Source organism: Cervus elaphus, chromosome 8 (assembly GCF_910594005.1).
Source record: "Cervus elaphus chromosome 8, mCerEla1.1, whole genome shotgun sequence".
NCBI lineage: Eukaryota > Metazoa > Chordata > Mammalia > Artiodactyla > Cervidae > Cervus > Cervus elaphus.
The window spans coordinates 49,298,914-49,321,332 of NC_057822.1; the positions used below are offsets into that span (position 1 = coordinate 49,298,914).

The 22,419-nt window shown below is 38.7% G+C and overlaps 1 protein-coding gene across 1 annotated transcript in view; it reads left to right on the forward strand.

Moving 5' to 3' along the window:
- DNAH7 (dynein axonemal heavy chain 7) overlaps positions 1-22,419 on the forward strand; it is a 253,080-nt gene that overhangs the window by 103,443 nt on the left and 127,218 nt on the right. The window contains exons 25-29 of the mRNA XM_043910523.1: positions 500-668; positions 3,483-3,585; positions 3,706-3,833; positions 14,474-14,686; positions 17,476-17,574. Of these exons, the coding sequence (XP_043766458.1) occupies positions 500-668; positions 3,483-3,585; positions 3,706-3,833; positions 14,474-14,686; positions 17,476-17,574 (712 nt within the window). The remainder of the gene's footprint in view (positions 1-499; positions 669-3,482; positions 3,586-3,705; positions 3,834-14,473; positions 14,687-17,475; positions 17,575-22,419) is intronic.

Consider the following 22,419-nt stretch of genomic DNA (forward strand, 5'->3'; position numbering starts at 1 on the left):
TCCATTCCGGCTCCTCAGCTCGCTCAGTTCTAAGACCTGTTGTTTCTGTGTGGGTATAAATGCACTTGTGTTTATTTACAAATTCTAAACCAATGTTCACCTCTACAGCCTTCGCACCTAATTACTTTTCCAGCTATGCATTGCCTCTTCTTTGATAATTTGCTTTTCATTCTCTCAAAAATGGTTCTATATTTCAAAAGTCATCATTTTTTATATAGCATTTCCATATGCTTGCAGTAGGGTAATTGGATGGTTCAGGATCAACTGAATTCTCCAGAAGTCAGCATTGAATTTCAAAGGTGAGCTTGTTCTGATTTTGTCACATGTATAGCTATTCAGAGGTAAAATATAAAACAGACAAAGATTTTCATAGGTTAGTAGGAAGGAAGGAATTTTTGCTGAGGAAATAGAAAATTTGGCTCTTGATTAAAATTTTTTTTTATGAATGTATATAAAAATCACATTATCACACAGAGATTGTTTATTTCTTATATTTCAGAACCTTGTTTGGAGCCCTTCATCTGCACCTTGGAGGAGCACCTGAGGGGCCAGCTGGCACGGGAAAGACCGAAACTACTAAAGATTTAGCCAAAGCTGTAGCCAAGCAATGTGTTGTTTTCAACTGCTCTGATGGGTTGGACTATCTGGCTCTAGGAAAATTCTTTAAGGTTTGAGTTAACTCCTCATTTATGCTATGATAACTTCTCAGAAAGACTTTTTATAATGAAACATAATTTGATGCAAATAAAAGACTTGCTATAAGTAGAGTTATATTAAAAGCTTATTTGAGAAGGAGTTCTACCTCCCTCTCAGATAGTAAAGAATCCGCCTGCAACGTAGGAGACCCAGGTTCAATCCCTAGGTCAGGAAGATCCCCTGGAGAAGGGGATGGCAGCTCACTCCAGTATCCTTGCCGTAGATTTCCATGGACAGAGGAGCCTGGTGGGCTGCAGTCCTTTGGGTTGCAGAGTGGGACATGACTGAACTGACTGACATTTTCACACTTTCTACCTCCCTCTTCAGTCCTTGCTTTATAAAGGGTCAGTATTCCTGATAGTAATGAATGAGTGGTGTCCCTTCAATGCACTGGACAGCTAGAAGTTTGAGAACCATTAATTTGAGTGAAAGTCTCTTAGTTGTGTTCGAGTCTTTGTGACCCCATTAGTCCATGGAATTCTCCAGGCCAGAATACTGGAGTGGGTAGCCTTTCCCCTCTCTGGGGATCTTCCCAACCCAGCAATTGAACCCAGGTATCCCGCACTGCAGGCAGATTCTTTACCAGCTGAGCCACAAGACAGGCCCAAGAATACTGGAGTGGGTAGCGTATCCCTTCTCCAGTGGATCTTCCTGACCCAGGAATTGAACCTGGGTCTCCTGCATTGCAGGCAGATTCTTTACCAACTGAGCTATATTGCATCATGTAAATAATGAGTTCTCTAAAGACTTCATTATTAATGAGTTACAATTCAATAATTTACTTTTATGGGCACATTCTATTTAATCTTTTTGGTGAACTTGAAATCCTTTTGTTTTTTCTTATTCTGAGTCAGACTCCCACTCTTACAAGTTGGTAAGATTGCAAAAGGGGGAGTGAAAGATATAAAGTCCCTGGCTAAATTCATTGCTGTAACCTTTGATCATCTGGTCAATTTGATGCTTTGTAGCTATAGTTTGTTGTTCCTTAAAATATTAGGTGGCACAGTTGAACAGAAAATTATCCATGTGGGATTATGAGTTCCACTTACTTGTTTTTTAATTTCTATTTTTGTATACCTTGCAAATTGCAATTTAATGATTCTTTAATCCTTAACTTTCAGATGTCTCCAGAAAAAGTTAACGTTAAAAGAATACTCAAATCATTTGTGTACCTATGACTGATTCGTGTTGATGTCTGGCAGAAACCAATGCAATATTGTAAAGCAATTATCCTTCAATTAAAAATAAACAAATTTTAAAAAAATTACTAGGCTATCCCACAGTATAAAAACATTATAAATAAAGAACAAATAAATGTGTTTTAGGATTAAAAAAAAAAATACTCACACTAACAAAACATAGTATAACAACCCTACCTTATACAGTAAACTATTCCTGGCTGAAATATGGCCTAGTCGTTTTATAAAAGATTTGGATCATAAGAAGTTTCTATATTTGTGACACTGAAACAATTAGAATAACAGTAAAAGAAAGGAAAATATTACAATAAGTAAAATATGAATAAAACATTCGAATGATCAGTAACTATTTCAATCATCTTCTATAATGATATACAACCTCACTGTAATGATTATTAAAGAAATAAACAGCAAATCTAAAAGGTTCTCTGTGTAGTTTAAAGAGCCATTATATTCCTAAATGTTTCAAGAAAATTCTGGTGTGCACTAAGTTTTCAAATCCATATAATAATATTCTTAATTCTTTGATATAGATTAATATATTAAAATATTGTTTTGTTATTGATAAGTATTGATTATATGGACAATTTGTATTAGGATCATGCTGAATAATGGGGGTACAAAATTAAAAAGACAAGAGATCTTACTAGAACCTCACAGTCTGTATAACTCTTTGAACATGTGAATTCATAAGCGTTTTGTTCTCTGTGATTTCTGATCCTTTTATTATATCATGTGTTAGATTTCTAAGTCTTAGAGTCTTCACTAAATAATGAAAATGTACTATTCTTTGACACGCATGGTGTTCATGTTTAATCCAGTGTGTTTGAATAGATGAATTAATACACAAATCCAAGGTTAGCCACTATTAGATATGTGGCATTGTACTAAATACTTAACATCTTATGTGACATAGCCTTAGTTTCCTTATATACAAAGTGCCATGCATCATGTCTTGCACATACTAGGTACTCAGTGAAATATACATACATACATATACAATCTAGAGGATGTACACTCAATAATCATTTTTGCATTTTTAAAATTTAATCTGAATTTGGACTCAGCTACTCAGGTTTGACTTTCCAGTTTTTCCTTTGACCAAATGGCACATAGTTACTTTTGGGATGGATGTAAGTTAGAATTGCAATCTGGAGCCTCAGACGGTGTTCATTGGTCATCAAGGTACTCAGGTTACAGGGTAGTCTCATTGACAACAGGAGTCACCTTATTTAAAGGATTATTACAATCCATTCTACGGAGTCCGTAAGGAAAAGCGAATAAAATCAACTTGTAACTAAAAAATAAGAAAGGCTTTGAAATTATAGATATACATCTAAATGCCGAAAAATACACAGAGAAAGTAAAAAAAAAATCAATTGGAAAATTTTTCAGTTGATCAAACTCTTTATTCATGCAGAATAATGAATTGGTAATAAAAGAGTAAGCTGTCTTTAAAGATAAAGGTGAATAAGCAATTTCCTTGATAGGATATTAAATCCGTGAAGAGATGAGGTGAAAATACAACATTTCACTGTAATATTCAATCAGATAAAATTGAAAATTCTCATTACTCTTTTCTCCCAGGGACTGTTATCTTGTGGAGCCTGGGCTTGCTTTGATGAGTTTAACAGAATTGATTTGGAAGTGCTATCTGTGGTTGCTCAACAAATTCTTACTATCCAAAGAGGTAATGGGCTAGTTTGTCTCTGCATTGTGTGAAAACAGTAGAAATACAGGACATGGTGAATGGCACGAGTCACATTTACATGTGGAATTGCTAAGTCATTTCATTCTTGATTACCCACAGGTATTAATGCAGGGGCTGATTTACTGGTGTTTGAAGGAACTGAATTAAAACTTGACCCCACGTGTGCTGTCTTTATAACAATGAACCCTGGATATGCTGGACGATCAGAGCTGCCTGATAATCTAAAGGTACAGAAGAGGCAATTATATAATCTGTTTCTTTTCTGTGATTTACAAAGTTAATATATAAAAAGAACATGCTCTTGAATTTTACATAAAACATTTCCTTTTAGATGTTATATTTTAGACAACTGTTTTAGAAAAATTTTAAAGCTTTGGTTACCTTTAAAAATATGCAATTTCCAGAACTTCTATTTTAAAACTGATCATAAGTATAAAAATTAGAAAACATAGGAAATACTGGAAAAGGTACCCATTCTACTGTTTACTATATGGTATTCCTCAATATTAAATGTTGAAATCAGACAATTGTGAATACTGGGGGAAGGTCTGTTCCTGTTAATATTATAATATGGGCATTTTTCTATCTTTATGAACATGATTCAAACTGTAAATAAGTTTATTGAACTGTGTTTACAGTTTGACATTTAGATTGCATTTAGTTTTCCTTCATTATAGATAATACTGCAATGGGAAATTTTTACTTAAGGCTTTTCTCTATTTTAAATTATTTCGTTGGGAGATTCATAGGACCAAGAGCTTTGTTGCTGAATTGCCTTCTAACAGAGGTCGAAACAATTTACATCCCATATCAATTCTCGGTTCTCCTTAATACCTAGCACTGCTTGTTTTCTTGTAAGAACAAAATAGCTAATTGGATAGACTAGAATCTTCATTAAAAAAAAACAAACTTTGATTATTAGTGAAATATGACCTTTCCTCCCTATCTTTTTTAGACCTTTTATATGCTTTTCTGGTGAACTGCAAGTTTATGGCTAGTGCATGGAGAAAAATGCTGAATAAATATACAGTGGTAATTGCAGATCCAAAACCAAGTTTTCTGACTCTAAATCCTACATTCCTTCCATTATTCACATTTTTAGAATGACAGCTTCTTAGATTAGGTGAGGTATTTTCTTTTCCACCAAAAAAACTTTTGATTGGACCAACTGCTGCCAAGTATTTTTGTGGTATTTCTGTTCCTTGCACTTTCCTTTGCTTGATGTGATGTTTTAGTACTTTGCCTTTGTGAAGGAAGGTATGATTTAAAAATGGAAATTAGTAAATCCTCCTTCATCTAAGAAGCATTTTGCGACTTTTTATTCCAATATGCATTTGGAAAAAATATACCTTCCAGTATACATTGGAAAAAAGCAAAACGGCTGTCTGAGGAGGCCTTACAAATAGCTGTGAAAAGAAGGGAAGAGAAAAGCAAAGGAGAAAAGGAAAGATATTCCCATTTGAATGCAGAGTTCCAAAGAATAGCAAGGAGAGATAAGAAAGCCTTCCTCAGCGATCAATGCAAAGAAAGAGAGGAAAACAATAGAATGGGAAAGACTAGATCTCTTCAAGAAAATCAGTTACCAAGGGAACATTTCATGCAAAGGTGGGCTCAATAAATGACAGAAATGGTATGGACCTAACAGAAGCAGAAGATATTAAGAAGAGGTGGCAAGAATACACAGAAGAACTGTACAAAAAAGATCTTCATGACCCAGATAATCACGATGGTGTGATCATTCACCTAGAGCCAAACATCCTGGGATGTGATGTCAAGTGGGCCTTAGAAAGCATCACTACGAACAAAGCTAGTGGAGGTGATGGAATTCCAGTTGAGCTATTTCAAATCCTGAAAGATGATGCTGTGAAAGTGCTGCACTCAATATGCCAGCAAATTTGGAAAACTCAGCAGTAACCACAGGACTGGAAAAGGTCAGTTTTCATTCTAATCCCAAAGAAAGGCAATGCCAAAGAATGCTCAAACTACTGCACAATTGCACTCATCTCACACGCTAGTAAAGTAATGCTCAAAATTCCCCGAGCCAGGCTTTAGCAATACGTGAACCGTGAATTTCCACATGTTCAAGCTGGTTTTAGAAAAGGTAGAGGAACCAGAGATCAAATTGCCAACATTCGCTGGATCATCAAAAAAGCAAGAGAGTTCCAGAAAAACATCTATTTCTGCTTTATTGATTATGCCAAAGCCTTTGATTGTGTGGATCACAATAAACTGTGGAAAATTCTGAAAGAGATGGGCATACCACACCACCTGACCTGCCTCTTGAGAAACCTGTATGCAGGTCAGGAAGCAACAGTTAGAACTGGACATGGAACAACAGAATGGTTCCAAATAGGAAAAGGAGTACATCAAGGCTGTATATTGTCACCCTGCTTATTTAACTTATATGCAGAGTACATCATGAGAAACGCTGGGCTGGAAGAAGCACAAGGTGGAATCAAGATTGCTGCAAGAAATATCAGTACCCTCAGATATACAGATGACACCACCCTTACGGCAGAAAGTGAAGAGGAACTAAAGAGCCTCTTGATGAAAGTGGAAAAGGAGAGTGAAAAAGTTGCCTGAAAGCTCAACATTCAGAAAACAAAGATCATGGCATCCCATACCATCACCTCATGGCAATTAGATGGGGAAACAGTGGAAACCATCGCTGACTTCATTTTTCTGGGCTCCAAAATCACTGCAGATGGCTATTGCAACCATGAAATTAAAAGACGCTTACTCCTTGGAAGGAAAGTTATGACTAACCTAGACAACACATTAAAAAGCAGAGGCATTACTTTGTCAACAAAGGTCCATCTAGTCAAGGCTACGGTTTTACCAGTATTCATGTATGGATGTGAGAGTTGAACTATAAAGAAAGCTGAGCAGAGAAGAATCGATGCTTTTGAACTGTGGTGTTGGAGAAGACTCTTGAGAGTCCCTTGGGCTGCAAGGAGATCCAACCAGTTCATCCTAAAGGAGATCAGTCCTGGGTGTTGGTTGGAATGACTGAGGCTGAAGCTGAAACTCCAATACTTTGGCCACCTGATGTGAAGAACTGACTCATCGGAAAAGACCCTGATGCTGGGAAAGATTGAGGGCATGAGGAGAAGGGGACAACAGTGGATGAGATGGCTGGATGGCATCACCGACTCGATGGACATGTTTGAGTAAACTCCGGGAGTTGTTGATGGACAGGGAGGCCTGGCGTGCTACGATTCATGGGGTCGCAAAGAGTCAGATACAACTAAGCGACTGAACTCAACTGATAGATTTGGAAAGCTCTTTTAGTCTTATTTTTTTATTCACTCATGTTTTTCTTTTATTTGGTAGAATTGATCTGAATACATAAGTATTTGTAAAGGCAAAATACCTGTGAGCAACTAATCATAAAAAACGGGACCCATTATGGATTGAGTCTGTTAATGCCCTATGTGGGCTCGTCCATGTTTTATGTATTGTGCATGTTGAAACAATGGTGCTTGGAGTATTTTCTTTCTATTTTAGGTCAAAAACTGTTCTCAAATTCTAGTAGCTTTCTGTTGTTTTCATTGTTCCTTTGTGCAGTCTTCTTGATTGGAGCTGCTATAAAACATCTCTTTTCAAGTACATATGGAAGTGCCTAACAGTTTGGAAAAATGTCTTAGCCTGAAATGAAAGATATATAGATATAAATATATGGGCTTCCCCTATGGCACTAGTGATAAAGAATCCATCTGCCAATGCGGAAGAAGCAAGAGACACAGGTTTTATCCCTGAGTTGGGAAGATCTCCTGGAGTAGGAAATGGCACCCCGTCCAGTATTCTTGCCTGGAAAATTCCATGGATTGAGGAGCCTGGCAGGCTATAGGCCATGGGGCTGCAGAGAGTCAGACATGATTGAATGCCTGAAAACGATCTATTTAAAGCCTGCTGAGACCCAGAAAGTGTTTTCATGTCTTCAGGATCATCCTTGAAGCTTCCCTCTTCTTCCCCCAGAGATTTCAGCCAGTTACCAAAACCAGTCTTATAGCTCCTGCTGTTCCTGGCCAGTGCTATGGCCATGCCTTGCTCCCACCCCTCTTCAGTATCGTCTTACATTCTTACTGCAGTGGTTTGCCTGTCACCGTTGGGATAGCTCTTTCTCTCTATATATATGACGTATGTATGTCTCACATATTCCTAAACATACATACATATGTAAAGCATACTCATACCTGTCATCAGCTTATGGGCACTTGGCTTGTTTCCTCATCTTGGCTGATATAAACAGTGCTGCTGTGACCAGTGGGGTGCATTTATCTTCTCAAATTAGAATTTTCCTTTTTTCCCCCAGCTGTATGCCCAGGAGTTGGATTGCTGGAGCATATGGCAACTCCATAGTTTATGGAGTACCTCTATACAGTTTTCCGTGGTGGCTGCACAAATTTACATTCCCACCAACCATGAAGGGGGGTTCCCTTTTCTCCACACCCTCTGCAGCTTTTATTATTTGTAGACCTTTGTATGATGATCACTCTGACCAGTGCGAGGGGATGCCTCACTGTAGTTTTGATTTGTATTTCTCTGCTGATTAGAGAAGTTGAGCGTCTCTTCAGGTGCCTGTTGGCCATATGTATGTCTTCTTTGGAGAAATATTTATTTAGGTCTTCTGCTCATTTTTTGATTGGGTTGTTTGCTTTTTTGCTGTTGAGTTATATGAGATGTTTGTATATTTTGGAAATGAAGCCCCCCTTTGGTTGCATTGTTTGCAAATATTTTCTCCTAGTCTGTTGGTTGTCTTTTCATTTTGTTTATGATTTCCTTTGCTGTGCAGAAGTTTTTAAGTTTGGTTATTCCCATTTTTTCATTTTGCCTTTATTTCCACTGCCTTGGGAGACTGACTTAAGAAAATATTGGTACAATTTATGTCAGAGAATGTTTTGCCTGTGTTTTCTTCAGGAGTTCTATGGTATCCTGTCTTATGTTTAAGTCTCTAAGCCATTTTGACATTTTTTTTTTCTTTTGGTGTGTTTAAAATGGGAGGGAATGTTATGACTTCTTTGATTTACAAGTGGCTATCTAACTTTTCCAATACTACTTGCTAAAGAGACTATCTTTTCTCCATTGTACATTCTTGCCTTCTCTGTCAAAGATTGACTGTAGGTGTGTGGGTTTACTTCTGGGCTCTCTATTCTGTTCCATTGATATGTCTGTTTTTGTGCCAGTACCCTGCTATTTTGATTAATGGAGCCTCGTAGTATTGTCTGAAGTCTGGGTGGGTATGCCTCCAGCTTTGTTCTTTTCCCTCAGGATTGCTTTGGCAATTCTGAGTCTTCTGTGTTCAGTCACTAAGTCATGTCACGCTCTTTGTGATATAAATTTTAGGATATAGTTCTGTGGAAAATGTTATGAGTAATGTGATGGGGATCGCATTAAATTCATAGATTGCTTTGGGTAGTATGGAAAATAGGCATATTCTATATCTTCTGATGTCACAAAGTCAATAACGTGATACACTGTGGCGTCCAACTCTAAAGGCACAAGAAGAAAATGCAAGTGGACCTGGGCTCAATTCCAGTGACAGAGCCTGGCCTCTCTGACACAAGGCTGCTCTGCCTGACCGAAGACAGAAGTCAGGAGCTGAAGGACATGGGAGCGTCTGGGGAGATCTGAGGGAGTCTGGTGTTCCAGGTGAACAAGAAGTCAGGGGTTCATTGAGGGCTTGGACCTCCATTCAGGAGGATTTGCAAATGCTAACACATTCTGATACCTAGCTTTCCTCAGAGTAAGTAGTGTGAAATACTCCATTAGTACAGAGAAAAAAAAGTGAAATAGATCCTGAATCCTCCATTTCATTTAAGTAAAACCTAGCTCATTTCTGAACAGGTCACAACATTATGAAATCTATTTCTAATCTCTAAAGGAAGAAATGGTAACAAGTTACTGCTTGAGATTTTGTTGTTGTTGTTCTTCCAAAAATGTAGTTCTTTGAAAGCCTCCTCTAGGAAGTATTTATAATTCCTTATGTATTGCCCTTTTTCTTCCACCCTATAGGGCAGAGGCAATAGAATAATTATTCTCAATCATTTATTTCTGCTGAGGTAAACATGGCGGGTAATGCTAACACTGATTACATGTACTGGAATTTATTCAAGCTCTGGCAGTTTACCTGGATCTATACTTTCCCATTCTTTTTTTTTTTTTTAAAACACTCAAGAAAGTATGGTATTGGGTAAGCCAGAATCCAAATTAATTTTTTTTTTCCTTTTAAAAGTGAAAGTTTTATTTTTTTTTTAATTTATTTTTTTTGGTCATACATTGATATGAATCAGCCATAGATTTACACGTATTCCCCATCCCGATCCCCCCTCCCACCTCCCTCTCCACCCGATTCCTCTGGGTCTTCCCAGTGCATCAGGCCCGAGCACTTGTCTCATGCATCCCACCTGGGCTGGTGATCTGTTTCACCATAATAGTATACATGCTGTTCTTTTGAAATATCCCACCCTCACATTCTCCCACAGAGTTCAAAAGTCTGTTCTGTATTTCTGTGTCTCTTTTTCCGTTTTGCATATAGGGTTATCGTTACCATCTTTCTAAATTCCATATATATGTGTTAGTATGATGTAATGTTCTTTATCTTTCTGGCTTACTTCACTCTGTATAAGGGGTTCCAGTTTCATCCATCTCATTAGGACTGATTCAAATGAATTCTTTTTAACAGCTGAGTAATATTCCATGGTGTATATGTACCACAGCTTCCTTATCCATTCATCTGCTGATGGGCATCTAGGTTGCTTCCATGTCCTGGCTATTATAAACAGTGCTGCGATGAACATTGGGGTGCACGTGTCTCTTTCAGATCTGGTTTCCTCAGTGTGTATGCCCAGAAGTGGGATTGCTGGGTCATATGGCAGTTCTATTTCCAGTTTTTTAAGAAATCTCCACACTGTTTTCCATAGCAGCTGTACTAGTTTGCATTCCCACCAACAGTGTAAGAGGGTTCCGTTTTCTCCACACCCTCTCCAGCATTTATTGTTTGTAGACTTTTCGATAGCAGCCATCCTGACTGGCGAGTAATGGTACCTCATTGTGGTTTTGATTTGCATTTCTCTAATAATGAGTGATGTTGAGCATCTTTTCATGTGTTTAAGCACTAAACTACCCTTTCATTTCATGCAAGGATGCTCATGATAAAGGACAGAAATGGCAAGGACCCAACAGAAGCAGATGAGATTAAGACGAGGTGGCAAGAATGCACAGAAGAACTGTACAAAAAATATCTTAATGACCCAGATAACCACTATGGTTTGGTCATTTACTTAGAGCCGCACATCCTGGAGTGTGAGGTCAAGTGGACTTTAGGAAGCATTATGAACAAAGCTAGTGGAGGTGATGGAATTCCAGCTGAGCTATTTCAAATCCTAAAAGATGATATTGTTAAAATGTTGCACTCAGTATGGCAGCAACTTTGGAAAACTCAGTACTGGCCACAGGACTAGGGAAGGTGAGTTATCATTCCGGGACCAAAGAAGGACAATGTGAAAGAATGTTCAAACTACCATACAATTGTGTTCATTTCACATGCTAGCAAGATAATGCTCCAAATCCTTCAAGTTAGGCTTCAGCAAAACATTCTGGGCTGAGAACTTCCAGATGTACAAGCTGGATTTGCAAAAGGCAGAGAAACCAGAGATTAAATTGCCAACTTGTTGGGTCATTGAGAAAGCAAGAGAATTCCAGAAAACATCTACTTTTGCTTCATTGGCTATGCTAAAGCCTTTGACTGTAAAGATCACAACAAATTGTGGAAAATTCTTAAAGAGTTGGGAATACCAGACCTCCTTACATGTCTCTTGAGAAACCTGTATGCAGGTCAAGAAGCAACAGTTAGAACTGGACACGGAACAATGGACTGGTTCAAAATTGGGAAAGGAGTATGAGAAGGTTGTATGTTGTCACCCTGATTTTTTAACTTATATGTAGAGCACATCATGTGAAATACTGGGCTGGATGAAGCACAAGCTGGAATCAAGATTGCTGGGAGAAATACCAACAACCTCGGATATGCAACTGATGTCACTCTAATGGCAGAAAGTGAAGAGGAACTAAAGAGTCTCTTGATGAGGGTGAAAGAAGAGAGTGAAAAAACTGACTTAAAACTCAGCATTCAAAAAACTAAGATCATGGCATCCTGTCCCATCACTTCATGGCAGATAGAAGGAACAGGTGGAAGCAATGACAAGTTTTATTTTCTTGGGCTCCAAAATGACTGTGGATGGTGACTGTGCCATGAAATTAAAAGACCCCTACTTTTGGAAGGAAAGTTGTGACAAACCTCAGTTCAGTTCAGTTCAGTCACTCAGTTGTGTCCGACTCTTTGTGACCCCACGGACTGCAGCACGCCAGGCCTCCCTGTCCATTACCAACTCCTGGAGTTTACTCAGACTCATGTCCATTGAGTCGGTGATGCCATCCAACCATCACATCCTCTGTCTTCCCCTTCTCCTCCTGCCCTCAATCTTTCCCAGCATCAGGGTCTTTTCAAATGAGTCAATTCTCCGCATCAGGTGGCCAAAGTATTGGAGTTTCAGCTTCAGCATCAGTCCTTCCAATGAATATTCAGGACTGATTTCCTTTAGAATGGGCTGGTTGGATCTCCTTGCAGTCCAAGGGACTCTCAAGAGTCTACTCCAACACCACAGTTCAAAAGCATCAATTCTTTGGCACTCAGCTTTCTATATAGTCTAATTCTCACATCCATACATGATCACTGGAAAAACCATAGCTTTGACTAGATGGACCTTTGTTGGTAAAGTAGTGTCTCTGCTTTTTAATATGCTATATAGGAGAGAGAAAGTTGGTTTAAAACTCAACATTCAGAAAACTAAGATCATGGCATCTGGTCCCATCACTTCATGGCAAATAGATGGGGAAACAGTGGAAACAGTGACAGACTTTATTTTTGGGGACTCCAAAATCACTGCAGATGGTGACTGCAACCATGAAATTAAAAGACACTTGCTCCTTGGAAGAAAAGTTACGACCAACCTAGACAGCAAGACAAACCTAGACAGCTTACTAAAAAGCAGAGACATCACCTTGCTAACAGAGGCCCCCTACAGTCAAAGGTGTGGTTTTTTCCAGTAGTTATTTATGGATGTGAGAGGTGGATCATTAAGAAGACAGAGTGCCGAAGAATTGATCCTTTTTACATATGATGCTGGAGAAAACTCTTGAGAGTCCATTGGACAGCAAGGGGATCAAACCAGTCAATCCCAGAGGAAATCAACCCTGAATATTCATTGGAAGGACTCTTGCTGAAGCTCCAATCCTTTGACCACCTCATGCAAAGAGCCGACTCACTGCAAAAGACCCAGATGCTGAGAAAGACTGAAGGCAAAAGAGAAGGGGGAGGCAGCGGATGAGATGGTCAGATAGCATCACCAACTCAGTGGACATGAATTTGAGCAAAGTCTGGGAGATGGTGGAGGACAGAGAAGTCTGGCGTGCTACAGTCCATGGAATCACAAAGAGCTGGATGTGACTTAGTGACTGAACAACAACAAAAGAAAGTTTATATCACCCTAACTTTGGCATTGACCAGCTAAATCACTAGTTCATTCATTCATTCTCTATTTTATTGATTAAAAAAAAGTTGTTGAGGACCTATCCTTTAAAAGAGGTACCATCTTTATAGTAATTCTCTTGCATTTCCGCACCCCCCCCCAGGTATGTAGTAGTTTTAAGCACGTGCTTAAGCGTCTCCGTTACAAATTATTTGTTCATGCTCTATGCTTTTAACATTTTATTCTTTCATTTCTTGAATGCTAAACGTATTGATAAAATAGCAGTGCTAAGGCCTCTAGCTAGTAATTAATGTAATGCATTGGAAGGATCTTGCTGGATGCAAGTCTTTTATTCTCAGTTAAGTGTCATAGCAGATCACTAAGGCAAAATGTCCTTATTCTCCACCTGCCTCGTGTTCTCGGTAACTTAGCTAGTTCCCAAAAGATATTTATAACCTGTCTGTATGTGAATGTCATTCCGTACAATCATTATTCATTATCTGAATATGATTGTCTTTTTATGTAACACTGTTGTTCTCCTGCTTTAATAAGAAAGCCATGTTTTCATGCTTGAGCTATTGAAATAAGTCCTGACAGAAACTCACCTTTTAAAGTTAAATTTTCTTATTCTTTCCCAATATATTCAGTTTCGTATTTGCCTTCCATCACACAACATTTGTCCCACAACATTTAAAATACCATGAGGAAAAATTATCTTAGAATTAGGAAAATGGATTTATCTCTAATAATAATCGTCTCATACTTGTTTTCAGCTTTTCCCCTTTATTGTGCTTGAACTGACATGGTGACTAAAGATGCAAAAAGGTTAAAAAATATCTCAAAATTTATCACTTATGTAACATACCCTTGTTATTAGGAGTTACCTTAATCAATTAGATATCTAGAGATCTTCACTTGAAGCACAGTCTCCCAATACCAGCCACTTTCTAACAGCTCCAATGAGAAACCCAACATCTCAGCAGAGCCTGATGCTTTTTCCCTGTAACGTGTCACTTTCTACAAAGGAATAGAACATAATGGATACTTAATACTTAAGTAAGTTAATAATTCACCAGAGCCCTAGGTATGACAGAAATTTGAAGTGTTCTCAAAGCATAATTTCAGAAAAAAATATTTAGATAAAAAGTTAGTGGCTTCTTCATTATATAACAATAACAAGAAGTCACATTTTAAAATGTTTTATCTACAAGATATGGATATTATAACAATATTATTGCAAAAAAGCTATAACATTGTAGCATGCTATGAAGAGTCGAGCCATCTTCGAGTCTACCTTCACGCCTGTTTATAAAGGCACCTTCTCTCCACTCCCATAGGCTCTCTTCCGGACAGTAGCGATGATGGTGCCCGACTACGCCATGATCGCCGAAATCGTCCTATACTCCTGTGGCTTTGTGACAGCTCGGCCACTGTCAGTGAAGATTGTGGCTACATATCGCCTGTGCTCAGAGCAGTTGTCATCACAGCATCACTATGACTATGGAATGAGAGCTGTGAAGTCAGTGCTTACCGCTGCCGGGAATCTAAAGGTAGAACACTCAAGTAACGTCTTACTCATTCATTTCCTGTTTGTACATCTCAGGGCCATGTGTCTTTACAGAGCTCTAATAACTGATTGGTTCCATCAACTGGAAAGAAAGTTCCCTATTGTACTAAAATAGCCGATCATTTGCACACATGAGAAAAGGCATTTTATGATTTGTAAAACCTTAGCCATGTGATTAGTGATTCGAGTTCCATCCCACAGTTTTAATTATATGAAACTGAGTACTACTGAGGAATAAAATTCCTTGCTGCTGAGAAATGCTTTGAAAGCATTTAGTCTATGTGAACATATGTAACTTTAAAGGAAACAATGTATATATAATTAATACATACCTACAAAATCCCTAGACATTGTTATTTAATATAATTATACAATTGTAGCCAGCTGTGGACTAGCAGTAATGGATTTGCACTGGTGCAATGGTAAAAAAAATCCACCTGCCAAGGCAGGAGACACAAGAGACACAAGTTCTATCTCTGGGTCGGGAAGATCCCCTGGAGTAGGAAACGGTAACCCACTTCAGTATTCTTTCCTGGAAAGGTCCATGGACAGAGGAGCCTGGTGGGCTAGAGTCCAGAGGGTTGCAAAGGGTCAGACGTGACTGAGCGTGCACACACACCTACCACCAGTGATGGATTTGCACTATAAGGTGTGCATTTTAAGATGGTATGAGTCATAACTATATTGGTAAAAAGGCCAAATATTTTAAGATTTGGGTAGCTTTTCATTGGAAGTATTTTTCAGAAACATAAAGTATAACTGTTCTTTTTTTATGAAAGTAAGCAAGATAGGCCATGTGTGCTAAGTCGCTTCAGTCGCGTCCAACTCTTTGAGACTCTATGGACTGTAGCCTGCCAGGCTCCTCTGTCCATGGGATTAATTAACAGCAAATTGCAAACTTTGACCTTGTAGCTTATAAAAATTTACATGTTCATGACTGTGGGAGATTTTAAAATATATCCTATGTGATTAAAAACAATGGCATGCATTTTTGACTTCTATAATGATGTTACCAAGAATTCTGATATATAGTGGTGATATTCTATTTCACATTTGTCTGACATGACTTCAAGTCATTATTTATAGTAATAAACAAATGCAACTAGAAGCAACAATTTGTATTAACCTGACATGTCATGATTGCATTGTGGTCAGATAATGGGAAAGATAATGCTTTGCCCTACTGTATGTCATCACTGACATCTTGACTGTGGAACTGAACTATTAAAGTTATGCAGCAAATGAATCCTGCAAATGAATCCTATCATTCTTTGTCAAAAGCTAATTTAGAATTGTTGAATGTGTTGGCTTGAATAGTTTGAAGCTTGTTTCTATTTTATCAGGAAACAATTTAAATGTTTGTTTTAAGATGATAGCCTTTTGACAAAACAGGCTTGGGACACTTCATAATTGATGTGTGGTCAGGTTGATGCAAAGACAAAGTCCATATTGGCAGAGCTGGCTTTAGGTTTGGGAGCTCTGGTAATTCAGACGGCAGGACTTAACTGCCAGGCGTCATTGACTTTGTAAAGTTAAAGCCAGTTAAGTAGGAGCATGGAATTTACTAGAAAGATTCCAGAGAGCAGGATGAGGGTTCTGGAACCCTAAACTGATGATGGTGGGAATAGCTTTGGTGTGAAATTTTGGGTCAAGTATAGAAGTTGAGAGAAACATTTCTGAGTTCAGATTCTTTTGTGAATTACATGAACCGTCTTATGGGCATGAGCAGCAAACTGAGTTCAGCCAGGTTTTTAGTAAACCCTGGGTTTACTACAGGTGTTTTGGAATTTAATATGTATTTTCTGAAGAACCTTCCACTCAAGTGACAGAGCATTACCCAGCGCACTCCACGCTGCCAGGGGGACACACTCAAGCACGCTAGTACCAAGGGTGCACTCAGAAGGTGGCGTGCCGCCCCGCCTTCCCACTGACGGTCAGGTGGCTTGTTCCCAAGACTTTCTGAAGCCACTGGGAGATGTTATTGTTGTTATGCCCTTTATTTAATTGTCAGTGAAACTGATGGTATACGGGCATGAAAAGAAGAGGTTTGTTTTTATGAAAACTGAGTTCCTTGTTCAAGAAAGACAGTAAAGATGAAATGCTAAAAAGTTTACTTGGAATTAGGTGTGAATAAGAGAGGTAAGACTGAAAAAGAACAATTCATGAGGATGCAACATTTAGATCGTCTCCTAAGTATCTTTGAAGAGAATGATTATCTTTAAAAAACAGAAACAACGAAACAAAAAAATCCAGAGCAATGATTCATTATTGGTTGTTTTTGGTTTTGTTTTGTGCAAGGAAAATTGTGCAGAACTCCACCCTCAGAGAAAAAGCCTTGGCACCAAAATATGGGCAAATGAGTGAATATTTATATGTTTTAACTTTAAATCTTTTAATGAGTCCCCATTTTTAATGATTATTTATACTTTATCAACTGACTGCTGGTTTTGAATGCATAGGACAAGCAAGGTCTTACCCAGGATAGAAGCAATGACAACTCCCAAACTCTTTGAAAGTCATGACCAATAGCTTTTTACCCAGAGCATCTGTGAAAAGGCAGTTAGTTCATCTTAGAATTTCATTATAAACTAATATAAAATTCAACAAGTGTAATCGACAGTTTCTAAAATTAATAACAGCACAGTGAAATGAAAATAAATAACATCTTTGCATGGGTTGGAATGCCCTCTGGGCCTGGGTGCTTGTGTGTGTGAACATGGATGGAATGCAGTTAACAGATGCAGATGTTATCATGAGTACATTTTCTTTCAGCTGAAATATCCAAATGAAAATGAAGAAATTCTGCTGCTTAGATCTATTATTGATGTAAATTTGCCAAAATTTTTATCCCACGATTTACCACTCTTTGAGGTAAGAACATTTTTTACTCTAATGTATCAAAGTTCTTATAATAATGTATTTATCAAGTGTCCAAGTTTTCAAGTCCCATTGAGAAACTTCCACTGTAGAAAACAGAGAACCATAGGTCACCCCATGTTTTATTTGAAATGTGTTTAGCTAGCTTTTTTTACTTGTTGTGACAAGTTAGGGTTAGGGTTAGGGCTAGGGTTTACTTGTTGTGACAAGTAACTTTTAACAACTTGGGATTTTTTTAAGTAGTACTTTTTTTTCTACTGCAGAATATAATCACACAAAAGTCACAGAATGTTTGCTTATAAATTTCACTAGGAAATAGACTCCATGGAGGAAAGTAATTGGTCAAACACACCACTGAATTCCTTACACAGAGGGGTACTTTGCAAATGTTTGTTAAAATTAATGATCGAAGAAGTAAAAAATAAGCTTAATTTCTTCAAAAGAGTGCAGTGGCTTTTATGAAATTGGTTTTTTTTTTCAGGATAATTTAAGAACTAGGTTTAATAATGTTGTATTTTAAAAATTAGATTGTAAGTAATTGTAAAGAATTATGAGAGTGATGGTTAAAGTTCCTGTATTGTCACGTGATGTCATTGATTTTCTTTCCCCGTTCTCAGTAGAAGTGACTGGGGGTGGTGGGCGGCTGACCTACGGTAGAGTTACTCTATCTTCCCCTGCCGTGCGGTATGGACAGTTAGCTTCCAGCGTGTAGAGACTGAGATCAGAGGACTCTCGTAGGGAAGACAGAAGTGACTCTGCCACTGTGGTGTGCTCCAGGGCCCTTAGCTATCCATAGGAACAGTGTTTCATCCTTCTAAAAGAAGCTCCAGTTAGTATTTGGAGTTGACAGTGCAAATATTTTATAGATCAAGTTTTCAGGGAGTTGGTTCAAAATTTCTTGTTAAAAATCACCCTCAGTTTCTTTGGTACTAGTACACTGTACAGATTTTCCAGGAATAAATATAAGTAAAGCTATATTTATTTTTATAAAGTACAGGTATATCTCATTTAGATGTATTCTCCTATAGCTGTGTATTCATTCAACAAATATTTCTTGAGCAATATTTCACAAATGGAGCATTACTGGCATTTTCAAATAGGACACTTCCCTGTTGTGAGAGACTGTCCCATACGCTACAAACTCTTGGCATCCCTGGTCCCCCCCAGTGTCTCTGGACTTTCACAGTAATATAACCGGAAGGACAACTCCATGTATTCGCAGCTCTCTACCTGGCAGAGAGGAACTGGTGAAAGGAATTGGTCTTGATTGAGAACCACTAACTACCAGATATGATCTGGAATTGTCTGCTTCTTTCAAGATTAACCATAAATAATTTGAACAATCTGAGAAGATATTTTTGCTTAGTTAGCAAACACCATGCATTTACAATGGACCAGACCCTGTTCTAAGAGTTTTATGAATAGTTACTCCTAAGCACTGGTGGCTCAGATGATAAAGAATTGCCTGTGATGTAGGAGACCTGGGTTTGACTCCTTGACTAGTAAGATCCCCTGGAGAAGGGCATGGCTACCAAGCCAGGCTTCAGCAATATGTGAACCGTGAACTTCCAGATGTTCAAGCTGGTTTTAGAAAAGGTAGAGGAACCAGAGATCAAATTGCCAATCTTCACTGGATCATCAAAAAAGCAAGAGAGTTCCAGAAAAACATCTATTTCTGCTTTATTGACTGTGCCGAAGCCTTTGACTGTGTGGATCACAATAAACTGTGGAAAATTCTGAAAGAGATGGAAATACCAAACCACCTGACCTGCCTCCTGATAAACCTGTATGCAGGTCAGGAAGCAACAGTTAGGACCGCACATGGAACAACAGACTGGTTCCAAATAGGAAAAGGAATATGTCAAAGCTGTATATTGTCACGCTGCTTATTTAACTTATATGTAGAGTACATCATGAGAAACACTGGGCTGGAGGAAGCACAAGCTGGAATCAAGATTGCTGGGAGAAATATCAATAACCTCAGATATGCAGATAACACCACCCTATGGCAGAAAGTGAAGAGGAACTAAAGAGCCTCTGGATGAAAGTGAAAGAGGAGAGTGAAAAAGTTGCCTGAAAGCTCAACATTCAGAAAACTAAGATCATGGCATTCTGTCCCATCAAAATGAAGTGAAGTCGCTTAGTCATGTCTGACTCTTTGCGACCCCATGGGACTGTAGCCCACCAGGCTCCTCCATCCATGGAATTTTCTAGGCAAGAATACTGGAGTGGGTTGCCATTTCCTTCTCCAGGGGATCTTCCTGATCCGGGGATCGAACCCAGGTCTCCCGCATTGCGGGCAGATGCTTTACCATCTAAGCCACCAGGGAATCCCAATACATCATGGCACATAGATGGGAAAAAATGGAAACAGTGGCTGACTTTATTTTTGGAGGCTCCAAAATCACTGAGGAAGCACAGACTGGAATTAATATTGCCAGGAGAAATATCAATAACCTCAGATATGCAGACGACACCATCCTTATGGCAGAAAGTGAAGAGGAACTAAAGAGCCTCTTGATGAAAGTGAAAGAGGAGAGTGAAAAAGTTGGCTTAAAGCTCAACATTCAGAAAACTAAGATCTTGGCATCTGGTCCCATCACTTCATGGGAAATAGATGGGGAAACAGTGGAAACAGTGGCTGACTATTTTTCTGGGCTCCAAAATCACTGCAGATGGTGATTGCAGCCATGAAATTAAAAGATGCTTACTCCTTGGAAGGAAAGTTATGACCAATCTAGACAACACATTAAAAAGCAGAGACGTTACTTTGCCAACAAGGATCCATCTAGTCAAGGCTATGGTTTTTCCAGTGGTCATGTATGGATGTGAGTGTTGGACTATAAAGAAAGCTGAGTGCCAAAGAATTGATGCTTTTGAACTGTGGTGTTGGAAAAGACTCCTGAGAGTCCCTTGGACTGCAGGGAGATCCAACCAGTCCATCCTAAAGGAGATCAGTCCTGGGTGTTGATTGGAATGACTGATGCTGAAGCTGAAACTCCAATACTTTGGCCACCTCATGCGAAGAGTTGACTCATTGGAAAAGACCCTGATGCTGGGAAAGATTGAGGGCAGGAAGAGAAGGGGACGACAGAGGATGAGATGGTTGGATGGCATCACCGACTCAATGGACATGGGTTTGGGTGGACTCTGCGAGTTGGTGGTGGACAGGGAGGCCTGGTGTGCTGCGGTTCATGGGGTCGCAAAGAGTCAGACACGACTGAACAGCTGAACTGAACTGAACCCACTCCAGTATTCTTGCCTGGAGAACCCTCTGGACAAGGAACCTGGTGAGATACAGTCCATAGGGTTGCAATGAGTCGGACACTACTGACCGACTAACAAGCCCCCAGTAGGACAGGAGCTATCATTATCTCCATTTTACAGATGGTGTAACTGAAGTGCAGAGTTGATAAGTTACTTGTGGTCTTAGCCAGTATATGACAGAAAGAGAATTGCAGCCGCTTAGCCAGGCTACATCCTATTGCATCATCTTTGTGTCTCCTTTGCCCAAAGGAAACTTACTGCTCTGAACTGGAATCAGTTTCTCTGTAACAGCATTTAAAGAATTAAGTTGAAGGGTGGTTAAACTGAAAGTTTGTCAGTTCTAAGGTATAACTCGAAGGCATGCTTTCATGTTAAGCTCTTCTGAATTTTCACTTTCACCTTCAGCGTGAAAGGAATAGTTGTATTTCTCACATAGGTTGCTGTGAAGTGAAATGAATGTCACTCAGTCTGTCTGACTCTTTGCCACCCCATGGACTGGGGTCTCCAGGCCAGACATGAATTCCCCAGACAAGAATCTTCCAGGCCAGAATACTGGAGTGGATTGCCATTCCCTTCTCCAGGGGAATCTTCCCAACCCAGGAATCGAACCCAAGTCTCCCACATTGCAGGCAGGTTCTTTACCAACTGAGCCTCCAGGGAAGCCCTAAGTTGCTATAATGCTTATGAAACATCCTCAGTGGTTTATAAAGGAATGTTTCTTAGACCTTGAAAGTGACTTTATATTTTCATATAAACTATATGTGGAATTATAATTCTTTCCAATCCTATATTATGTGATTATATTATTTTTCTAAAGCTTCCATAACAGAGCACCACAAACTTGGTGGCTTAAAACAACAGAAATTTATTTTCTCACAGTTCTAGAGGATAAAAGTCTGAAATAAGCTGTTGGTTACCTCTGAAAGAAGGTAAAGATTCTTTAGGAAAGAACCCTTCCTTGCTTGTCCTTAGCTTCTGGTGGCTACTGACGATCTTCATGTTTGTTGGCTTGTCATTGGTGGCTCCCAATGGTTTTAGCTTCTGTCCCCATCACTAGAATGGCCTTGCTTCCCAGGTGTCTCTGAGTCTGCATCTTCCTCTCCTTTCTGTTGTATAGATACCAGTCACTGGAGTTAGGGTCCAGTAGGATCTCATCTGATCTAATTACGTCTGCAAAGATCTTATTTCCAGATAAGGTGACATTCTGACATAAATTTTTGAGGAACACTAAAAGGATTAACATACTACCCACTACACTGATTAAAATACTTTTAAACTAATTTTTATGTATGATATGAGGTATGGATTCAAGTTCATTATTTTGATAAATCCAGGTATCCTGGCATACTTTGTTCAAAGACTGTTTTTTAAAAAATCTTTGCTGGATTGTTTTTGCTTGAGAATGAGTTTTCATAAGTGTCTGGATCTATATCTGGTCTCCCTCTTCTGTTCCATTGTTACATTTTGTCTATTTTTATGCTAGTATACTGTTTTTATAATAAGCCTTGAAATCAGATAATGTTCATCGTTTAACTTTTTAACTGAAAAATATGTAAAACTACAACATCTGAA